Source organism: Monodelphis domestica, chromosome 7, assembly GCF_027887165.1.
Source record: "Monodelphis domestica isolate mMonDom1 chromosome 7, mMonDom1.pri, whole genome shotgun sequence".
NCBI lineage: Eukaryota > Metazoa > Chordata > Mammalia > Didelphimorphia > Didelphidae > Monodelphis > Monodelphis domestica.
The window spans coordinates 247,724,078-247,743,298 of record NC_077233.1 but is presented as its reverse complement, the minus strand read 5'-3'; the positions used below and the strand labels follow the sequence as shown (position 1 = coordinate 247,743,298).

The 19,221-nt window shown below is 33.1% G+C and overlaps 1 protein-coding gene across 6 annotated transcripts in view; it reads right to left on the bottom strand.

Annotated features, from left to right (window-relative positions):
* Nucleotides 1-209: 209 nt before the first annotated feature.
* CAAP1 (caspase activity and apoptosis inhibitor 1) overlaps nucleotides 210-19,221 on the bottom strand; it is an 83,477-nt gene continuing 64,465 nt past the window's right edge. For 3 of the 6 annotated variants that reach the window (XM_056806645.1, XM_056806647.1, XM_056806649.1), the window contains 2 exons: nucleotides 14,110-14,454; nucleotides 210-8,689 (listed from right to left, as the gene is read on the bottom strand). In XM_056806645.1, the coding sequence (XP_056662623.1) occupies nucleotides 14,111-14,454 (344 nt within the window). In that variant the 3' untranslated portion in view covers nucleotides 210-8,689; nucleotide 14,110. Of the gene's footprint in view, nucleotides 8,690-12,003; nucleotides 14,455-19,221 lie in introns of those variants that run through there. The other 3 variants (XM_016423837.2, XM_056806646.1, XM_056806648.1) reach the window with 1 other exon arrangement.

The window sequence follows — 19,221 nt, the reverse complement described above, 5'->3', positions numbered from 1 at the left end:
AGACTTGTTTACATGGCCTTAAATGATACCGTCAAAAGGAACCTACAATAGTGGTTTTTAAACTTTCTGGATCTCATATTTCTATCATTAAAAAGAGCCCACCCTCAATGAATGTATGTTAATTTCTTTATAAAATACATACACATAACATTATACTAATATGTTATATACACTATAAAAATAGAAGTGAAAAAGGATGTAATAAAGAATAATGTTAAAATGTTTTTATTTTATTTCATGGTCCAAAGCCTCTTTTAACTTCTACTAAAAATATCACTAGTAACAATGGTTTTAGGAAGAGCAATGATTGACTATGCCTAATTATTTCTGGTTTAGCCCTTTATGATATAGTAGTTTGAAAGTTGGGTTCTTCATTCCATTTGTTTCAATACGTTGCTTTACTGATTAATATATATGAAAGAGATATCTTACAAAGATAGATAGATCCAAATCTTAAAAGTACATTATTGGAAACTTGGAAAGATTTATTATCTAATGTGATGCAAAGTGAAGTTAGTAGAACCAGGAGAACATTATGCATGATAATAGCAATAAAGTACAAAGATCAACTGTGAATGATTTAACAATTATCAGGAATGCAAAGATCCAGAAAAAGGCTCTCTACCACCATAGAAGGATCTAAAAGTGTCTGAATTCAGATTGAAGCATGCAATTCTTCATTTCATTTCCTTCATGAATTTTTTTCTCTAGGGTGACATGTGTCTTCTTTCACAATGTAACCATGGAAATATGTATTGCATAACATATATAGCATATGTCATATTATCTTCCTCTTGGGGAAGGGTTATGGGGGGAGAGAGAACATGGAAAAAAAATTTTAAGAAGTACATTATTGACTGCACTTTACTAAATCATACCACTCATCTTTCCATTCCCTATGACCATTTTTGGCAAACCCTATGGCACATGTGTGGGAGGAGGCTGCTCCCATCACAGCTCTCCACAAGCACCTGAGGACATTTCTTTCATCACCTGCCCCTCTGCCCAGCAACCTAATGAAGTACTTCTTCCCACCCTTGCCTGGGGTAGGTGGGAGGTTCACATGCAGCATGAAGGTACAGTTTGGGCACTCAGTCTCTAAGCCATTTAATCAAATTTTGTTCAAATCTGGCTAATAAATTTCCATCTTCAATCACGTTGCATGCCACATAGTCCAACAGCTGCGTATGTGTCAGTCACTGTACTAGGCATTGGGGACAAAAAGAAAAAAAGTAAACAACACCTACTCTCAAGTATTCTTCATTTTGTATTTGTTTTTTGTGTATACCTTTATATGAATTAGTTTCCCTCACTAGAAGGTAAGCTTCTTCAGAAGACAGATTGTTTCATTTTTTGTTCTCATATCTCTAGCACCTAGGACAGGTCCTGGCAAGCAGCAGGTGCTAAAAGAGGTTTGCTGGTAGATTAATACTATCAGAGAAAACAATATGTACAAAGAGGATAAATGCAAAATAAATACAAAAGCATTAAATCTAAGGAAATTAGGGAGGGCCTAGCAATTGGAGGGATGTGGAACAGCTTTGTGTATCAGGTGGTATTTGAAGTGAGGATTGAAAGGATTCTGAGGGTGAAATGAAGGCATGAATTCCAGACATGAGGGATGGCTGGTGCAAAGGCACATGGTAGAGAAATGGATTTTCCTGAGTGAGGAACAGAAGTTCAAGAAAGAGGGGTAGGTCTTGGGTGCAGGGCTGAAGAGCTAAGAGAATTTTGTGATTGCCTCAAGTCCTTTGGTCCTTTTTCTTTGAGCTGCCACATGACTCTGTTGACTCATACTGTTAGTGGTATGTAAAACTAAAACACCCAGTATGTAAAACTGCTGTCTGTACCTTCCTTGTCTTTGTACTGAGGTTCAAGACTTGTCCTTTATCCTTACTGAATGTAATTTTATTAGCTGAATGCTTTATCCTGTCAGGATCCTTTTGGATGTCGATACTGTTATCCAATGTTTCCCTATCCCTTCCAGCTGTCATGTGAAATTTTACAATTACTTTTAAGTTGTTAATTTTAATTAAAGCATTTACTTTTGCATATTATATTATTTATAATTTTATGTAACTGAATCCCTATGTGTAATGATGTCAGTATTAAAGAGTGCCCCTCTTCTTGAGTCTGCTGAGCTAAAGAAACAAAAGGAAAAAGGGAAGTCAAGGTAGCACTGAGTATTAAGATATACTTGTGAGAAAGTCCAAGAAATCAGAGGCAGAAAGCAAAACTGAGAACAAGCAGAATAGGCAGCTAGATGTAGCAGTGGATAGAGTACAAATCAGGAAGACCTGCATTCAAACCAGGTCTTGCACACTCAGTAGAGTAGCTGTGTGACACTGCAAGTCATTTAACCTCTATATTTGCCTTATTTTCCTCATCTGTAAAATGGGGACAATAAAAGCATCTACCTCCCAGGTTGTTGTTACTAATTTCCAGACTTGCTTTTAGTTCAATTCAGCCTTCAAAAGATGAAAGATCCTACAAGGGAAAATTATATTCTGGATTTGATTCTAACAGGAAGTAATTGATTGCTGGTAGTAAAAACAATAAGAACTTTAGGGGGGAAGTGACCACACCATCCTAAAGTTTATGATAGAGGAGAGGAAAACCTGACATTCCATCGAGTCTGAGAAAGTAGATTTCAATTGATTCAGAGAATGGGTAGGATTCCAAAGGCTAAAATGCTATAGGAGAGTTAATCCAGAAGGGAGGGGAAATGCTCAGGAATGAAAATTTGAAGATATAAAAGGAAAATTCCATTGAAAAGGAAAAGTGAGATTTGTCTAAAAAAACTTAAGTGTATGTGCCAACCAACATGGACTTTAAAGATAAGCATACAGAAAATGGAAGCAAAGTGAAGCAACAGGGATTTATTGTAAGATTGAGGTCCAGTCCTATAAAAATAGTGTAAGGAATACTGAAGTTCAGAACAAGTCATGGTTAGCAAGGAAAATTAAAGATGATAAAAAAGGGCTTTTTAAGTTATATTTGGAGAAAAAGAGATAGGACATTAGCTTGGATGGATAACTGACAACAGAAAAAAGGTATAAACTCACAATTTTTAAAAAATTTTGTCCTATGAGAAGACATTTACACTTGAAATGACAAGACAGAAACGATAGGGAGTTGGCTGTCATGAAAAATAAGGAGCCATAAAAGGGTAGTTAGTTGACACTGATGAATTCAAGGCACCTATCTAAGATGAACTACATATTATATCCAGTACTAAAAGAACTGATGGATGTCATTACTGTGCTACTGTCAACAGCTACCAAGATTTTGGGAAGAGGAGAGGTACTGCAGGACTAAAGAGGACAAATGCCCCCAACTTTCAAAATAAGAGAATAAAATTTGCAAAATATAGGCCAATGAACTTGATTTCAATTCCTGAGATTCTAGGACAGACTATTAAAGATATGGTTAATGAACAACTAGAAAAATGATGAGCACACATATACAGACTCAAAAACAAAACTACTTCATCAAAACTAGACCTTCAAGAATCTTAGTTCCTGTTTTGACATGGTTACGAAATTTCATAAATCAGAAGGTCTTAGATATAGCTTACCTAGATTTTAGTAAAGTATATTAGAAAGTTCCTCTAGAAAATATAGAGTAAACTATGTGAAAATACAAATGGATTGATTTGCTACTGGGTCAAATGGTCAGTCAGAGCAATCATTAATGGTTCCATATAAACTTTGCAGGAGGTCCCTTGTAAGGGTATGCAAATAAATGAATAAAAAATTATTAAATATTTACTATATGTCAAGCACTGTTGAACACTGAGAATACAAACAGCAATTATGAGATAGTCTTTGTTCTCAAGAAGCTTACTCCCTAAATCAGAGGCACAAAAAAGTTCAGCTCTGAGGCAGCTAGTTGGCTCCATGAATTGAGAGCTAACTCTTGAGGGAAGTCTGGAGAGCCAAGTCTGGCAGGAAGAGGACCAGATCAAATCTGGCCTCAGTCACTTCCCAACTGTGTGACCCTGGGCAAGTCACTTAACCCCCATTTTCTAGCCCTTACCAGTCTTTTGCCTCAGAACCACTACATAATATTGATTCTAAGGAAAGGTAAGGGTTTAAAGAAAAAGTTCATCAGTGAGAGATGGCAAGTCCTAGGGGTCCTTAAGGCATATCAGGAGGAGAATGACAGTACTAGGGGTGTGGACAATGTAGAAGCAGGACAAATAATAAAGGCTGAAGGATCTTAGTAGGCAGTAGCCAGATAAATGGCAAGACTGATAAAGTTGCCCATAGCTCACTAGAAGGAAGAGTTGGTGACTCATCTCACTCATGTCATCTGTGAGCAATAAAGCAGTCCAGATGCTTAATATGTTCTCAGTGATTTAGATAAAAGCATAAATATAATGCAGTCAAAATCCAAAAGGCTAGAAAAAAAAATGGGCTTAACTTATATAATCAGATGAAATTGGATACAGATAAATGTATTTGGTTGAAAAAAATCAACTTCACATTTACAGGATCAAAGAGTTGTGGTTAGAAAGAAGTTTGCCTGAAAAACAATCTGGAGTTTTCATGGACTGCAATATTAAATGAGTCCGCAGGATGGTATGGCAACACAAAACACTGATTTGATCTTAGGTTATATAAGAGGTACATCTTCTAGGAAGCATGAGAGTTTCTACCCTCATTCTCAGCACGGTGTTCAATTTGGGGAACCACAGTTTGTTTTTTTGTTTTGTTTTGTTTTTTAAACCCTTACTTTCCGTCTTGGAGTCAATACTGTGTATTGGCTCCAAGGCAGAAGACTGGTAAGGGCCACAGTTTTAAGAAGAGCATTGATAAACTAAAAGGGTCCAGAAGGGAGTAACATCAATGAAAGGTCTTAAGTTCATGCTACATGACTGCAAGAACTGGGGATGTTTCCCAGAGACTCCGGTTGGGCAGTTAATAAAGTTTTTATGTATTTGATGGATCATCCTGTGGAAGTAGAATTAGACTTACTATATTTTTCACAAACGATGGATAGAAATATTAGAGGCAGATTTAGACGTGATATCAGACAAAGCTTCCTATAATTTAGAGCTAATCAAAAGTTGGAAACAGGTTGTTTCAGGACGTAGGTTCTTCTTCACTTGAAGTTTTCAAGAAACTGACCAAACATAAGTCAGATCTATTGTCATGGGAATCAATCTGGGGCACAGATGGACAAGGTGGAATTCCCTCCAAGCTTGGCTGATTCTTTTGTAGAGGAGGGAAAAAGGAAATCAGTTTTCAAATGACCACTGATGTTTAAGCGGTGGCAATAAAATCAGTTTTTGTTGATACAAGTTGAAGATTAAAAGAAAAACTTCTATAAATAAGATGGGTGTGATTTCATTTAAACACAGCTTTCTGATAAGCTATAATATGTCATAGAACCATTTTGCCATCTAACTTAAAATTTGCACTGAAGTTCTGGTACCACAAGTATAAAGATCACATTGAAAAAAATGGTCTCTTATCATACATACATTTAAAAAGACAGTATGTCATGTGAACTTGCATTTTTTAAAAAACAGAGATGATTACTTGTCCTCCATAGTTTAATAACCATGCAATATTTACAGTTATGCTCTTTGGTTCTTTCCTTCTCTGACTACAGCATCAGTTTGATTAACTGGTATGCAGCAAAAACCTTTTTACAGGCTTCAGAGTTTTCTTCACCTTTTATGTATCCCGTTTACATATTTTAATATTAATGGCAGAAAAAAACCATAAAACATGAAACTTGACCAAAAAAATTGCAGTATTTTAACATTTAAATTTGGTCATAAATAAAGCAAACATAATAAACATTTTTTCTCCTTCCACATATTATAGATTGACTTAGCAATAAACATGAAGGTTTATATTAGAGTAACTAAGCTATAGTAGTTCATAATCAGATTTTAGTTTGGTATCTGTATGCTTTTAAAACTATATTCCTTTTCTTAATATTTACTAATATATAATCCCCCATTCACAGGTCATTATATAGCTGTTTAGCCCTCAAATGAACTTTATTACAATAAGAAATTGTGCATTCAGTTGCCATTTGCAGAGAGATTAAAACAAAGTCAAGGCATTATATGGCCTAAGTAAAACTATTAGCAATTTCTAAATCTTGCTAATATGTCTTCTTTTAAAATTCTGTCATTATATACTAATATATTAGTAGAAAGCAGGTCCTATTATTATTTAAGGAAATGGCAAAAACTCTTACCTAAACTTTTGTAACCTCATCACCTTAGGCAAAAAAAAATCCCTTGGTAAAATGCAAATAGAGTAGGTATTTTTAAAATCAAGAATTCTTTGGATTATTCACAGGGGGGAAAACTTTTTAAAAGGTGACAAAAGTCTAAATTATTGCTCTCTACCAAATTCCCAGAGTCCTTGACAGAAATATCTGCTACATCTGAATTTCTTGACAGTAGGGAATGTTTCACTCTTTGTATTTTGATCCCCTGTTCCTGGAACATAGTAGGCACTTAATAAATGCATATTGATAACCAACACTAAAAATATGTTCTTTTCAAATGAAAGCAAAGGTTTACTTGATGAAACTGAATTCCTTTTCTATTAGAAAAGTCATGATATATTTACCTTCAAGCCAATCAAAATGCACATATATTTCAAACATAATAGAATTTGGTTCTTAGCATACAAAATAAGTTTTTAAAAATTTAAGCTAGTAAAAAATAAAACAAATGATCTAAAGATTATATAATAATTCAGTTATGCTTTTTTTTACATACAAATATGCTTTTGACATAAACTACTAAATTGTGTGATAAAAATTCTAAGACTACATTTCAATAGATCCAAAAATTAAATTGCAAATCAAAACATTTGAAATCTAATAAATCAATCCAAGAGCCTTCTCTGTGTAGCTTATTACATAAGACATCACAAAAAAGCTTAGAATTCCAAAATTATAGAAAATCAACTGTGCATAGTTATATAATATATTTTTATCAATCCAAAACAGTTTCTGATTAAGAAATCTTAACATGCTTTTTTCTTGGAACTCTTTTCTTTTTTTTCCCAACAACTTCAATTACTTTTCTTGTCTCATTTATAGAATAAACCTTCATTATATCTTAAAGCCATCCAAATAACACACTCTACTGCCTATTGGTTAAAAAAAAATTGAAATAACACTTAAATATCACAATGCTATTTTTCCTCAAAAAACCCTTATCCTCCATCTTAAAATCAAATCTCGTGTTTTCATTTCCATTTTAATTTAAAAAAAAATACATCTTGAGGGTAGCTAGGTGGCTCAGTGAAATGAGAGCTCGGGCTAGAGAGACAGAAGGTCCTGGGTTCAAATTTGACCTCAGACATTTCCTAGCTGTGTGACCCTGGGCAACTCACTTAACTGCCACTGCGTAGCCGTTAACCCTCTTCTGCCTTGGAACCTATACATAGTATTAACTGATTCTAAGATGGAAGGTATGGGTTTAAAAAATTTTTTTTCAATCATATTGGTTCAAATTTAAGTTGCTATATTTCCCCAAATTCTAAGTTGTACAAAGTCTTAGTGTGAGGCCAATCTTCACATTCCAGCTAGTTTTTATTTGCCCTCCTTCAAACCTCTTATAATAAGCATGGGTTAGTTAATAAATATACATCAGAATTTGGATTTGTGTATTAAATTAGAATCTTGAACCCTTGGACTATGTTTCACACGATCCCTTTTCCCTTTCTATTTACATGCGTCCTTTACATTATAATCTGTTTTAACCCATAATTAATTCCAAATAATACAGTTTATGAGCCTCCACAAGTCCTAAAACAATACTTCACAGGGGTGGTTTCAGAGTAGACATCCACTCAACTTCTATTTACACAATCAACTTTCATAATAAAAATATTTAATAGAGTACTTTTATGTAGTTTTAGTGCATTTCCATTCTTTTTTCCCCCTTTCAAATAAATCTGAACTTAGAGATGCGGCCTAAATTTGGATTAACATGGACTAACTCATTCCAATTGAAATAGCTCAAGAGCTAAAGGTTCATGACTAGGTTTGAGAGGCTAAAGTGGCTATGTGATAAGTTTCATTCCACATTTCAGCAGCTTTGAAAATAACAAACTTGAATAGAATCAAAGATGGACCCACCTTATTGTGAATTTTGCTCCCTAGAAAAAGATATTATAGAAAACAACTTGGTAAAGTCAAAAGGACACTGGATTTGAAATCAGAAATTGAGTTCAAATACTGACTGTGTACCTTAGAGAATTCACTTTACTTCCTAGGCCTCAGCAGGCTTGGACTAGATAAAATGTCATATTCCTTCCAACTCTTAACTATGATCTGATCATCTAGGACACTATGAAATTTCCAATATATTATAGAAAAATAAGAATTGACTTTGGTTGATCATCTATATGGCATTAGCTTCAGAAAGAAAAACAAATAAAACATCTCAGAAATAGGAATGAACCTAAAAATTCACTCCTGGAATTAGTATAGAATCACTTGTGAGTAGAAAACAAGATTCAACAAAGATATGAGAACTGATAAAAGCTTATAGACCAGAGTAGCCACTATCTAAGCAATATACAATCAGAACCATCCTTACAATGAGCACTGTAATTACATGGTGAAAGAATGAAATCAAATTACAAGGCTACTGCAACCTATCTTTAATTTGATGGATACATTCAGCATCACACCTCCGGTAAAGCTGGAAGAAGAAAAGCAAATAAAGATTACTTTCTGTGTGATTTAATTTCTCTCAGACTCAAATATTACCCTGGAAAGTATCAGGGTGAATGGGATTGAATGAGATGACCTTTAAGGTTTTCTTCTAGTACTAAAAGTCTATGATCTTATAAATATTATGTTTTTCTGAACATCAGCTAAAATCATAAAAGCCATCTTTTTTAAAATTTAAAATATTTCTCAAAACAAGTGATTATATGTTTATACAATACTGTTTTATTAAAGCCAAATCTAAGGGTAAATGTGACTTAATGCAGTAATTTTACTTCATTCTCAGTTTGAAAAAATAAGCAAAAATCGACTTACCTCACACATGCCTACTAAGAAAATTTCAGGAATTTCAGTTTCCTAAAATTTTAAGTTTATTAGAATTTTAGATATTTTGAGTTGGAAGGCACCTAGAAACTAGTTTGGCAGAAACTAATTATATACCATTATCTTATACCATTTACTAAAATAAGATCAAAATGGCAAAAAAAGAGGCACCATAAGTAAATTAGAAAAACAGGTAACATGCTCTTTATCAGATTTATGGATAGGGGAGAAATTTATGAGTCAATAAGAGATGGAGAGCACTGTAAAATGTAAAAAGGATTTTGAGTACATTAAATTGAAAAGTACAAATAAAATGAATGCCAACAAGATTAGAAGGAAAGCAGAAAATTAGGGGAAAATTTTATACACAGTCTCTTAGGGGGCTTATATCTAAAATATATAGACAACTGTCAAATTTATAAAAAATAAGAACCACGGCATCCACGGCAAAAGAATGAAAGGAAAATAGTCAGATAAAGGAAGCCACATATAGATATATTAAAAAAATACTCAATCACTGCTGATGAGAGATATGAAAATCAAAATAATTTTGACATATCACTTCACACTCATCAGACTGATGAAAATGACAAAAGAGCAAAGTGACAAATGTTGGAGGGGGATGTGGAAAAACGGGGACACAGTGTTCTGTTGGAGGGGCTGTGAAACTGTGCATACCAAGGAGATGAGGGAAAGAAGGAAAGAATCCATGTGTTCCAAAATATTTATAGCAGCTCTCTTTGTGATGGCAAAGAATTAGAAACTGAGGGGATGCCCATCAATTGGAGAATGGCTGCATAAATTGTGGTACATGGTTGTGATGGAATACTATTGCACCATAACAAATGATGGACAGATTTTTTAAAACCTGGAAGGAACTACACAAGATAATGAAGAGTGAATAGTTTCAACAGAACATTATCCATGGCCACAGAATTAATGCTAGAAGAATAAACTGTGAATGTTACCTCTGGAAAGTGAAAAGTGAAAGACTTAATTTATATGTATATGTATATTGGCCTCCTTGATGATATCTTTTGCGATGAGAGCAGAGTAGGGAAGGGCTAGGACACTTGTAGATGGGATTTATTATGTAAAATAAAGAAACACTAAGCATATAGCAGATCTGTGGTTTCACTTATCTACTATGTTCTTTTTCTTCATATATGAAAATGACTTTTTGTAAAATTTGGAATAATAATTTTTTTTTAAACCCTTACCTTCCATCTTGGAGTCAATACTGTGTATTGGCTCCAAGGCAGAAGAGTGGTAAGGGCTAGGCAATGGGGGTCAAGTGACTTGCCCAAGGTCACAAAGGTAGGAAGTGGCTGAGGCCAGATTTGAACCTAGGACCTCCCGTGTCTAGGCCTGGTTCTCAATCCACTGAGCTACCCAGCTGCCCCCTGGAATAATAATTTTTAAAAAGAAATCAAATGGTCAACTGTTTTACTGACAGGCCCATCTCAAGAATTATATGCATATGCTATAAGAATATTTACTGAATAGAATACTATTTTCCCAATTTCCATAGTGAAACAGAAATAAGTTTTAAAAATTATTAGGCACTTCTAAATACCTTGCACTATTAGGTCTAAACAGGAATTAAAGAGTTAGTTTTATTACCAAAGAAGTTCAGAAATTATTCTTAGATCCTCTTGCCTCAGTTTCTATCCTGCCCTGTAATCTGTAAAAATCCTCAGTCTAAATCATCATCCTTAAGTTTTACTCATTTATGGAAAGTAGTTTCTTACAATAAAGTATAAAGAAAAAAAGGTTTACTTCAATGTTCAGGGTTCTAGGGTTATGGTTTTCGAGAAAGATTTGGGGATTTTTTTTGGTGATGTTTTCAGAATACACTTGAATGTGTGAAAGAATATACCTGAGATTATTATTAATACATATAGCCCACTAACAATTGGCAATTGGTAGGCCATTTTTGTTGCCATAATATTAAACTGAAAGTTATGGCCTAAAACCTGTAACTTCATTGATATGATCAACTCCCAAGTAGTACTCTTTCTAGAAATATGTCAGTACATTCTCTGTAACTTATTATCCTTGAGAATTTCTTAGGACACTGAGAAGTTAAGTGATCTGTTAAGGGGTCACCAAACTAGTAATGTGAGAGGGAGGAGGTGAACTAAGATCTTTGACTCAGTGGTCAGTTCTTTAACTATCACACAAAATTACTTCTATAAGTTTAGTTTCAAATAAAATGTTCTTTCTGTTCTTTATTGAAATGTTAAAGTTTGTTAAGTTCTTAATAAAAACAGAAAAGCAATTTCTAAAAGTTTAGCTATTAAGTCAAACAAAAGTCTGGCTAAGTTACTAAACTAACAAATTAATGGGGTTTGGAAACAAGCTTTAACTACATTGCTTTAATTGCTAATTAATTTTGCCTGGAAAATTAAAAATCCCCTAAAGATAACAGATCCTCTCTGCTTGAGGAAGCATACTATAGTGAAACTGGAAGACTCAAGTTTGAAGTCCAGCGTTCACATTTTCTAATGGCCCTGTCTTTGGATAGGTCAACTTCTCTGGGCAACATTTCATCATTCATATAAAGGTAATAATACTACTTATACTATATTACTATTGAAAGTGGATAGAGAATTGGCCTTGTAGTCAGGAATACCTTGGTTCAGGTATTGCCTCTGACATATTATAACAGTGGTTGGGTAACCAGGGGTAACTGGCAACCTTACAAGAATCTCAGTTGAGAATAGTTACTGAGCTGCATCAAAGGAGAATATTTTATACTAGGATTCCAACACTTCTAAAACAACAGATCCAGGGCAAAAAAGCTACTTACCTCACTGGGTTAGTGCAAATATCAAATGAGGTAATGAACAGAAAAGGTTTACTATATAAAATGTTAGCTATTTGAAAAAAAAACAAATGCTTTGAGATAGTTCATATAAGTGGGTTTTTCTTAACTTTTAAGAAACAAGAACCCCTGTATTCATCTGCTTATTACATGCTAAAAGTTTATTGCAATAAACCTGAGTTTAAAATTCTGAACAATGCTAGGTACATAACAGGTGCTCAAAATTAAATCAACTGTTTTTATATAGCACCACAGAGCTGTACTGGACTTTCTCCATTACTTAAAATATTTCTAAAGCAAGCCTTTTTCTTTTCTCTACTGACTTAAACTATTACAGTTTTCAAATCTTTCAACTTGAAAATGAAAACACACATACACAAACCTAAAAGCAGAGAACCTAGCTGTCTTATGCATAATTCTGACCTCATTTGTACATTCCAGTCTATCTGACTTACCTACTCTAGTTAAACGTTCTCCAACCACAGTGAATGACAGATTTAAATGAATAAATATGGTCCTTAATGGTGGTCATTTTTATCATCCATGAGTCAACTCTATAGCTTTTATTATAATAATATTATCACCTCCTCATTTAATAACTTGGCAACCTTTTTTAAAAGTTCATTTTGCACAAGATTAGTATTATTTAGTCAACTTTTACAATTTCAAGGAAAAAAGATTACTTTAACACAATGTAACTTCTTCTTAAACCATTCACAGTATGAACCCTGTTATTCAAATCAGTGTCCACATTTACTACTTAAAGTTAACCGTTTCAAAATTTTTTAACTATTGAGTTTTGTTAGAATGACTCAGGGATAAAAAATATGGCAACTTTAAAAAACTGTCACTGGGTAACCAAAAAAAATAAAGAATATATGCAGTACAAATGTTTAATAAATGCCATCTATTTCCATAGGAAATCAACTCAATACCAGCATACAATAAGCTACATAATATAACTGCAGCTTTATGTGTTTTTTGCTGTTAGAAAAGTGGTCATTAACACCCAAAGGGAATATTTTATTAATTTATACTTCTGTATAAATTAATAAATATATATACATACATATCAACTATATTATTATAGTCAAGTATAAAAATTAAGGTACTATATCCACTCCAGTAAAAACCAATTCATTTTAAGTTGTCTCCCAAATTAGTTTTGTACTAAGATTTAAAATTATTGCTAAAGAGAAATAAGTATCCTTAAGATACAATGTAAGATGTTAATTTTCTTATAAATACTACAAAACTAGAGGGTAATTATTACATTATCAGGTGATCAAAGTGCTCCACACTGATATGAAACAACTTTATTATTGGCGAAATATCAAAAAGTATTCACCTCCAGAACAGCAATCTTTTTTTTTTTTAAATTGAATGGATTATCACATCAAGATCTTCAACCAAAAATTCCCAGATAAAATTTAGTACAATAAAATATTCTCTTTTAATCATAACTTGGAATGTAAAAGAATTTTTTTTTTCCATTTAGGAAAGAAGGTCAACAGAGTGTCCACTAGAACCAAATACCTTTTACAATGGTTTGTTTGTTTGTTTGGAAAATGGTTTCTGTTGCTCTCTACAAAGGCTTCTCCTCAACCACTTTAGATCTGTAACTATGAGTTTAATTGTCAAAAAATATAAAGTTGTTCAGTTTTAACTAAAAGGTACATATTCTTAACATATTGGACCCAATGAGAAGTAAGCCTTGCAACACCACATTAGAACATTTCAAATAGGCTTCATCAATAAAAGGCATCTTCAAGACATTGTATTCTTAAAAGTGCATATACAAAACTGAATTTTTTTAATTGTGAAGAAGTTTAAAGGGAAATAATTTAACTTCTTACTGAAAAAGTGCAGGCAGTCTTAAAGGCAACCTACTTGGTCTTTAAATTTTTGTGAAACATTAAGTTGTATTTTATACTTAAATGTATATAATCTGGGACCCCTTGTTACCAGATGCTAAGAAATGAACAGGTCCAAGTAAGTACTGATCTAGCAAAGTGTCAAAATAACCTAGTTTTGTGAGGCACACAAAAAAAAAAAAACACCCACCACCTCACAGCAGGACCAACAAACAAATAACCATAGGCATTTTTGGCCAAAGATCAGAATTTGCAAAATAGGGTTGGATGAGGAATGTCACTTAAAATTGAAATAAATTTTACAAAAGAAACAAACTGACATTATTACCTTCAAGGAAACATAAAAGCTTATTAAAATGAAATAACCTTAAGCTATTTTTTTAACATCACCAGCTTTCATCAGGGCCTTAATCGCCCTGGCCCTCATTTCAAGTTCCAAGAGCTCCAGCTGCTGTGCAGAAGGCTGAACATCTTCTGAGGGAGGGACAGTCAGTGCTGCTGCTTTAGACTCCTTTGGGCTAGATTCTGCCAGTCCCAGTATTTCATTCACACTTTTTTCAATGTCCTTCTGGAGGTCATCTATTTGACCAGCTTCACTTTTGACATTTTCTGGTACATCTGGCACAGCTGCTTCTTCATTGCACGGTCCTTCTATGTCACTGTCATATGCATCAGCATTGATACTGAGTACATCACTATCTTCACCTTTGCCTGTAGTACACAAAAATGGAAAATAATGATGTAGCTCAAGGATCCCGATCAAAATTATCTTTCTGCTAAGGTACTGAAGTGTTATTTTCATTTTCTCTGTAAAGACTGTAAAGCCAACTACCTCCATTACCGTTACCGTTCTCAAACTCTTCAACTTTGAAAGCTGATCTAATTTAGGCAAGTTTTAATGTATTTTTTATTTCAATTTAGAACATGCAATATACCCAGGCAGCAGTGCCTGGAAAATTTATTCCAGCATGTGGGGTTCCATGATCTATTTTCCTAATTAAAATGTCATAAGGTTTTATATTATAGTAAAGCTTGTGCATTATAAAATGAAAGCTGATGCTGGAAACCTTTAGAATTGATTATTGATTATCATTTCAGAAGTAAAATCTAATTCAGAAAGTGCAGCTTAAAACACTTTAAAATTACTTTGTAAAATATAAAAAATGAAAAATACCTTAGGCTAGACACTGCCTAGTACATTACAATTATCCTAGATCTCCTCCCATACTATTTTGACCTCTTCTCTTTCAACTCAATAAATAAGAAGGAGGATGCCTAAAGCCATTTTAGTTACTTAAAATAAGCCTTTGTCTGGGCGAATTTAGTTAGAAAAGTTTGCATGATATAATAAAAAAAATCCTTTTTGTAAAATTTCCATAACTGATGCTAACAATTTAAACTTTATAAATTATATAAATTATAAATTATCATTCTCAACACCTTAACCTTAAAAATGACTGTAGTCTGCATGTTATTTGAACTTTAATCACACATCAATGCCTTAAATCTATTACCAGTTATCTTTTACATGTCAAAAATTAGCAGTTAATTCCAATATTTTCTAATATTTAACCTTGAAATCTAAACCTCAAATTCACAGAAGGGCTTGTTTTAGGATGAGACAAGTATAATGAATCAACATAACTTTTAAAATGGCAGGGACAGAAACCTCTGTTTCCTCAACCCTATGATAAGATATTTTGATTGGACCAGGGAATTTTGGAGTTGAAAGGTTCTAAGAAATCATCTAGCTCATACCATAACTCAATGAATCCTCTCTATAATAAATCTAGCAAGTAGTTATCCAGCTTTCAAACCATGTCATTAAGCATTTATAAGTGTTTATCATGTACCAGATACTGGCAGGTTCTTCTAGCTCAAAGAACACTAGGAAGAGGGGAAAACTCTCACTACCTATACCCCAAGCAATACTCATTTGGATACCTGTAGGAATTTTTCCTCATATCAAGCTGAAATCTGTCTCTCTGTAAAAACTGCTACCTACATCTGTCCTCTGGGATAATGCAGAACAAATTTAATTCCAATTCCCTAGGAAGAGAGCTATTATGTTACTCTTTAAATCTTCTTTTCTCCAGACTAAGTATCTTTAGGTCCTTCAACTGATGCTCATAGGATTTGGTTATCATATGAAATTATATCATTCTAACCCTCAAATGGAGACATCATTTACACAAGCCATAAATAAGGTGATATTTTGGTTTACAAATGGGTAAGAACTAGTGAGAATTGAGCAAAGAAAAGAGGATATAAGGTATAAAAGAGAAAAATAATGATAGCCGATGATTGCTTAAAAGACACAAAAGGAGAACCTTTATGGTCCAGTCCTCAAGATCTTCTTGGATCCTGACTTTTCTCAACCAATATGTTATGTTAGCAAGCTAACTTTCCCAGCTTTACATCATTGATAAAACATGTCACTTATGCCTTTATTAGTCATTGGTAAAAATGGTAAATAGCATAGGTCTAAGCACTTTAGTATTCTCCTGGAAATTTACTAAATGAACATGGAACCTCACATCTTTTATTCTAACTATTTAATTAAGCCAAATTCATCTAATTTTACTGTTGGATGAGCCCATATTTCTCCTCCATCATTTTCATAAGAATAATTTGAGATAAATTATCAAATATTTTGCCTCCATCTAGGAAAAATAAACATCTCCCTTATTTATCAATTTTCTAAGCCTATCAATAAAGGAAATAAGGTTAATCAGCATGGCCCGTTATTTATAAAGTTGTTGTTGACTATGTGATTACTACTTCCTTTTCTAAAAGTTCACTATCTTTTTAAAAAACTGTTGTTATTGTTTTTTTGGGGGGGTGCCAAGGATTAACATATTGTTTACTGGTCTATTCTTTACAGTCTCTATACTTTCTTTTTGGAAAACCAGACATTTGCCTTTCTCCAATCCTGTGGCACCTCTCATATTCCTGATGTTCTTGTGAAGATCAAGGACAAGAAAGGGTTTATCAAAGCCCCTAGTTCTTTGGATGTATTTCATTAGAACCTAGTAGGAGTCACATTGCAAACCCAATTAGTCATATTTTGTGCACTTGTGTATAGACCTTTAAGACTACAGGGTTTGTTTTTTTGTTTTGAATACTGAAATACTCTCTAGTTTAGATATTTTTCTTCCACAGATAACTGAACTTCTCTACTGCTATTCTTTCAATAAAGTAGCTATTACTCTCTATGGTAAAGCTAAAGCAGGAAAAACAATAAACATCATCTGAGTTCCCTAAAGTTTTAATATTTTCCCCACATTCTCCAAATCGCTAACAAAGCTTCCAGCAAATATCATTTATATCAATTATGAAACTTCATACTATTAAATCTAGAAATGGTTTTTATACAGGTTGTCCCCAAAAGTCTTAGTGAAGTTTTAAGCTATTAAAGACTTCAGAGCTTAAAACTAAGGTATTAGTATAAATTAACAGCTAGAATAAAAGTTAACAATAACCTCAAGAAACAACTACATCCAGACCAAACTTCCCAGTAGACCAGTTATGACTCACTAACCAGTAGTTGTTGAAGATTTACATGAGAAGTTGGGGAAAGACAACTACCTGAATTGTGAGAGATTTTAAGTGAAGCTTCTTAAAATTCTCATTTGGGCTTCAGTGTGTTGGTGAAATTAGGAAATCACTTATGAAGAAAGATGTTAGTACTTTTAGATCAAAGTAATAAGTTAGTGAACAAGTCAGAAGCATTTTATAACTCACATTACTGAGTCAATTTATTTGTACTTTAAAAAATTGCTTCAAACTAGCCTGAATAAGAAAACATCACATGATAAAATAGTTGATAATAACATCAAGAAAAAAAAGAAAAAAATGTTAAGAGACTCTGAATTAAGGAGAGGTGATTAGAAAAGGTTTGTCACTTAGTCCAATTGCATCTTTATTAATGGTCTGGGAAAGAAAAGTAAAAAATATAATTTATATACAAACATGTTTTTGTGAAACCTTAAAAACTGATCTTTAAAAAAGAACCCATGAGGGAAAATATGTACATGGATTTTGAAAGAAAAAATAACAAAATATCATTCACTTACAATTAACAAAGAAACAGGTTGTGAAAAGAAAAAAAAAAGATTTTAGGCAAGAGCCTCCTGACTCTCAAATATATGACAGTATTAAAACATATAGACAAAAAAAAAATCCAAAGATGTCTAGGGATGACAGTGGTCTAAAAATTAGATCCAAGTTTCTAATGTAATTGAACAGTGAAAGCACTAAAATAAAGTTTAACCATATACAAAAAAACAAACATAGGGAAGTCATATTCCTTACACTAATTTTACCTCTTCACAACTTCAGTATGATGGATTACACCTAAAAATACTGTACTTCATTTAGGGTACTTCACAGAAGAGCAATACAAATGAAGGAATAAAGAAACTAATGTGGAAGAAAGAATTAAAGAAGATAAATATGTACAGCTTGACTAAGCAACAGTTATGGGAGGACAGAGTAATAACTGAAAAATTTTAAAGTGCAACCACTACAGAAAGATAAAAATTATTTAGCATAAGCCTCATTCTTGATTCTTAGACTTCTCATCTATCCATTCTTCTGGTCCTATTTCAGGCTTTTCTCTTTTCTACATTTTTAAGGCTCTCTAGCCCTTCTCTACCATCTTGACCACTTTCTATTATAACCTCCCTTGCCATGTCCCCTTAATTTGTTAAGAGGAGAGAAAATGTGAGCAGAAATAACTATCCCAAATCATCAATGACAAATGGATAATTATAAAAATACAGAGAAAATAGAAAAGGAGGGCATAATTGTATCTCATCTTTGTGTCTCGCAAAGTGAATTAAAGTAAAATGGATGTTTAAAAACGTTTGCATAAACTAGGATCACAAAGAGAAGTTATAAACCAAAGTCCCTGGTTTTGTTAATTTAACTACAGACAAAAAAACCCAAACCTTAAATAACGGGCATAGTGTGGCAATTACTTGCATTACACATTTTTTTTTAACTTTACATTACTGAAAGCACTGGGCTCATTTAAGTAGTGAGCTACTTTTCCTTATTTAAAATTAATTTATAATATAACATAAAATTCAAACTTCAAGGATCTATAATATATTTATCCACCTATATCTATATCTATATCCATATCTAAATCTATAACCACCACTGTGGGTGACCTTCAGCAATGTAGGTTACATGTTCTCTATAACTTAAGCAGATGATCTTTAAGAACTGATGTAGTCAAAAAATTCATCACAGAGCAGCCAATCTGGCAAAAAAACTTTCTATTTCTAGTTAAGTATAGCTAACTGGACAACATAACATATGCACATACAGAACTACTAGAGAGCATGGTGGGATTTGCTAATTCTTTCATTCTGCTGACAGAGGCTTCATGAATCAGCTATCCAACTCAATGAAGCATAAGATTAGGATTTCACTGATTATAATAAAACAACACTAAGTTGATATTTATAT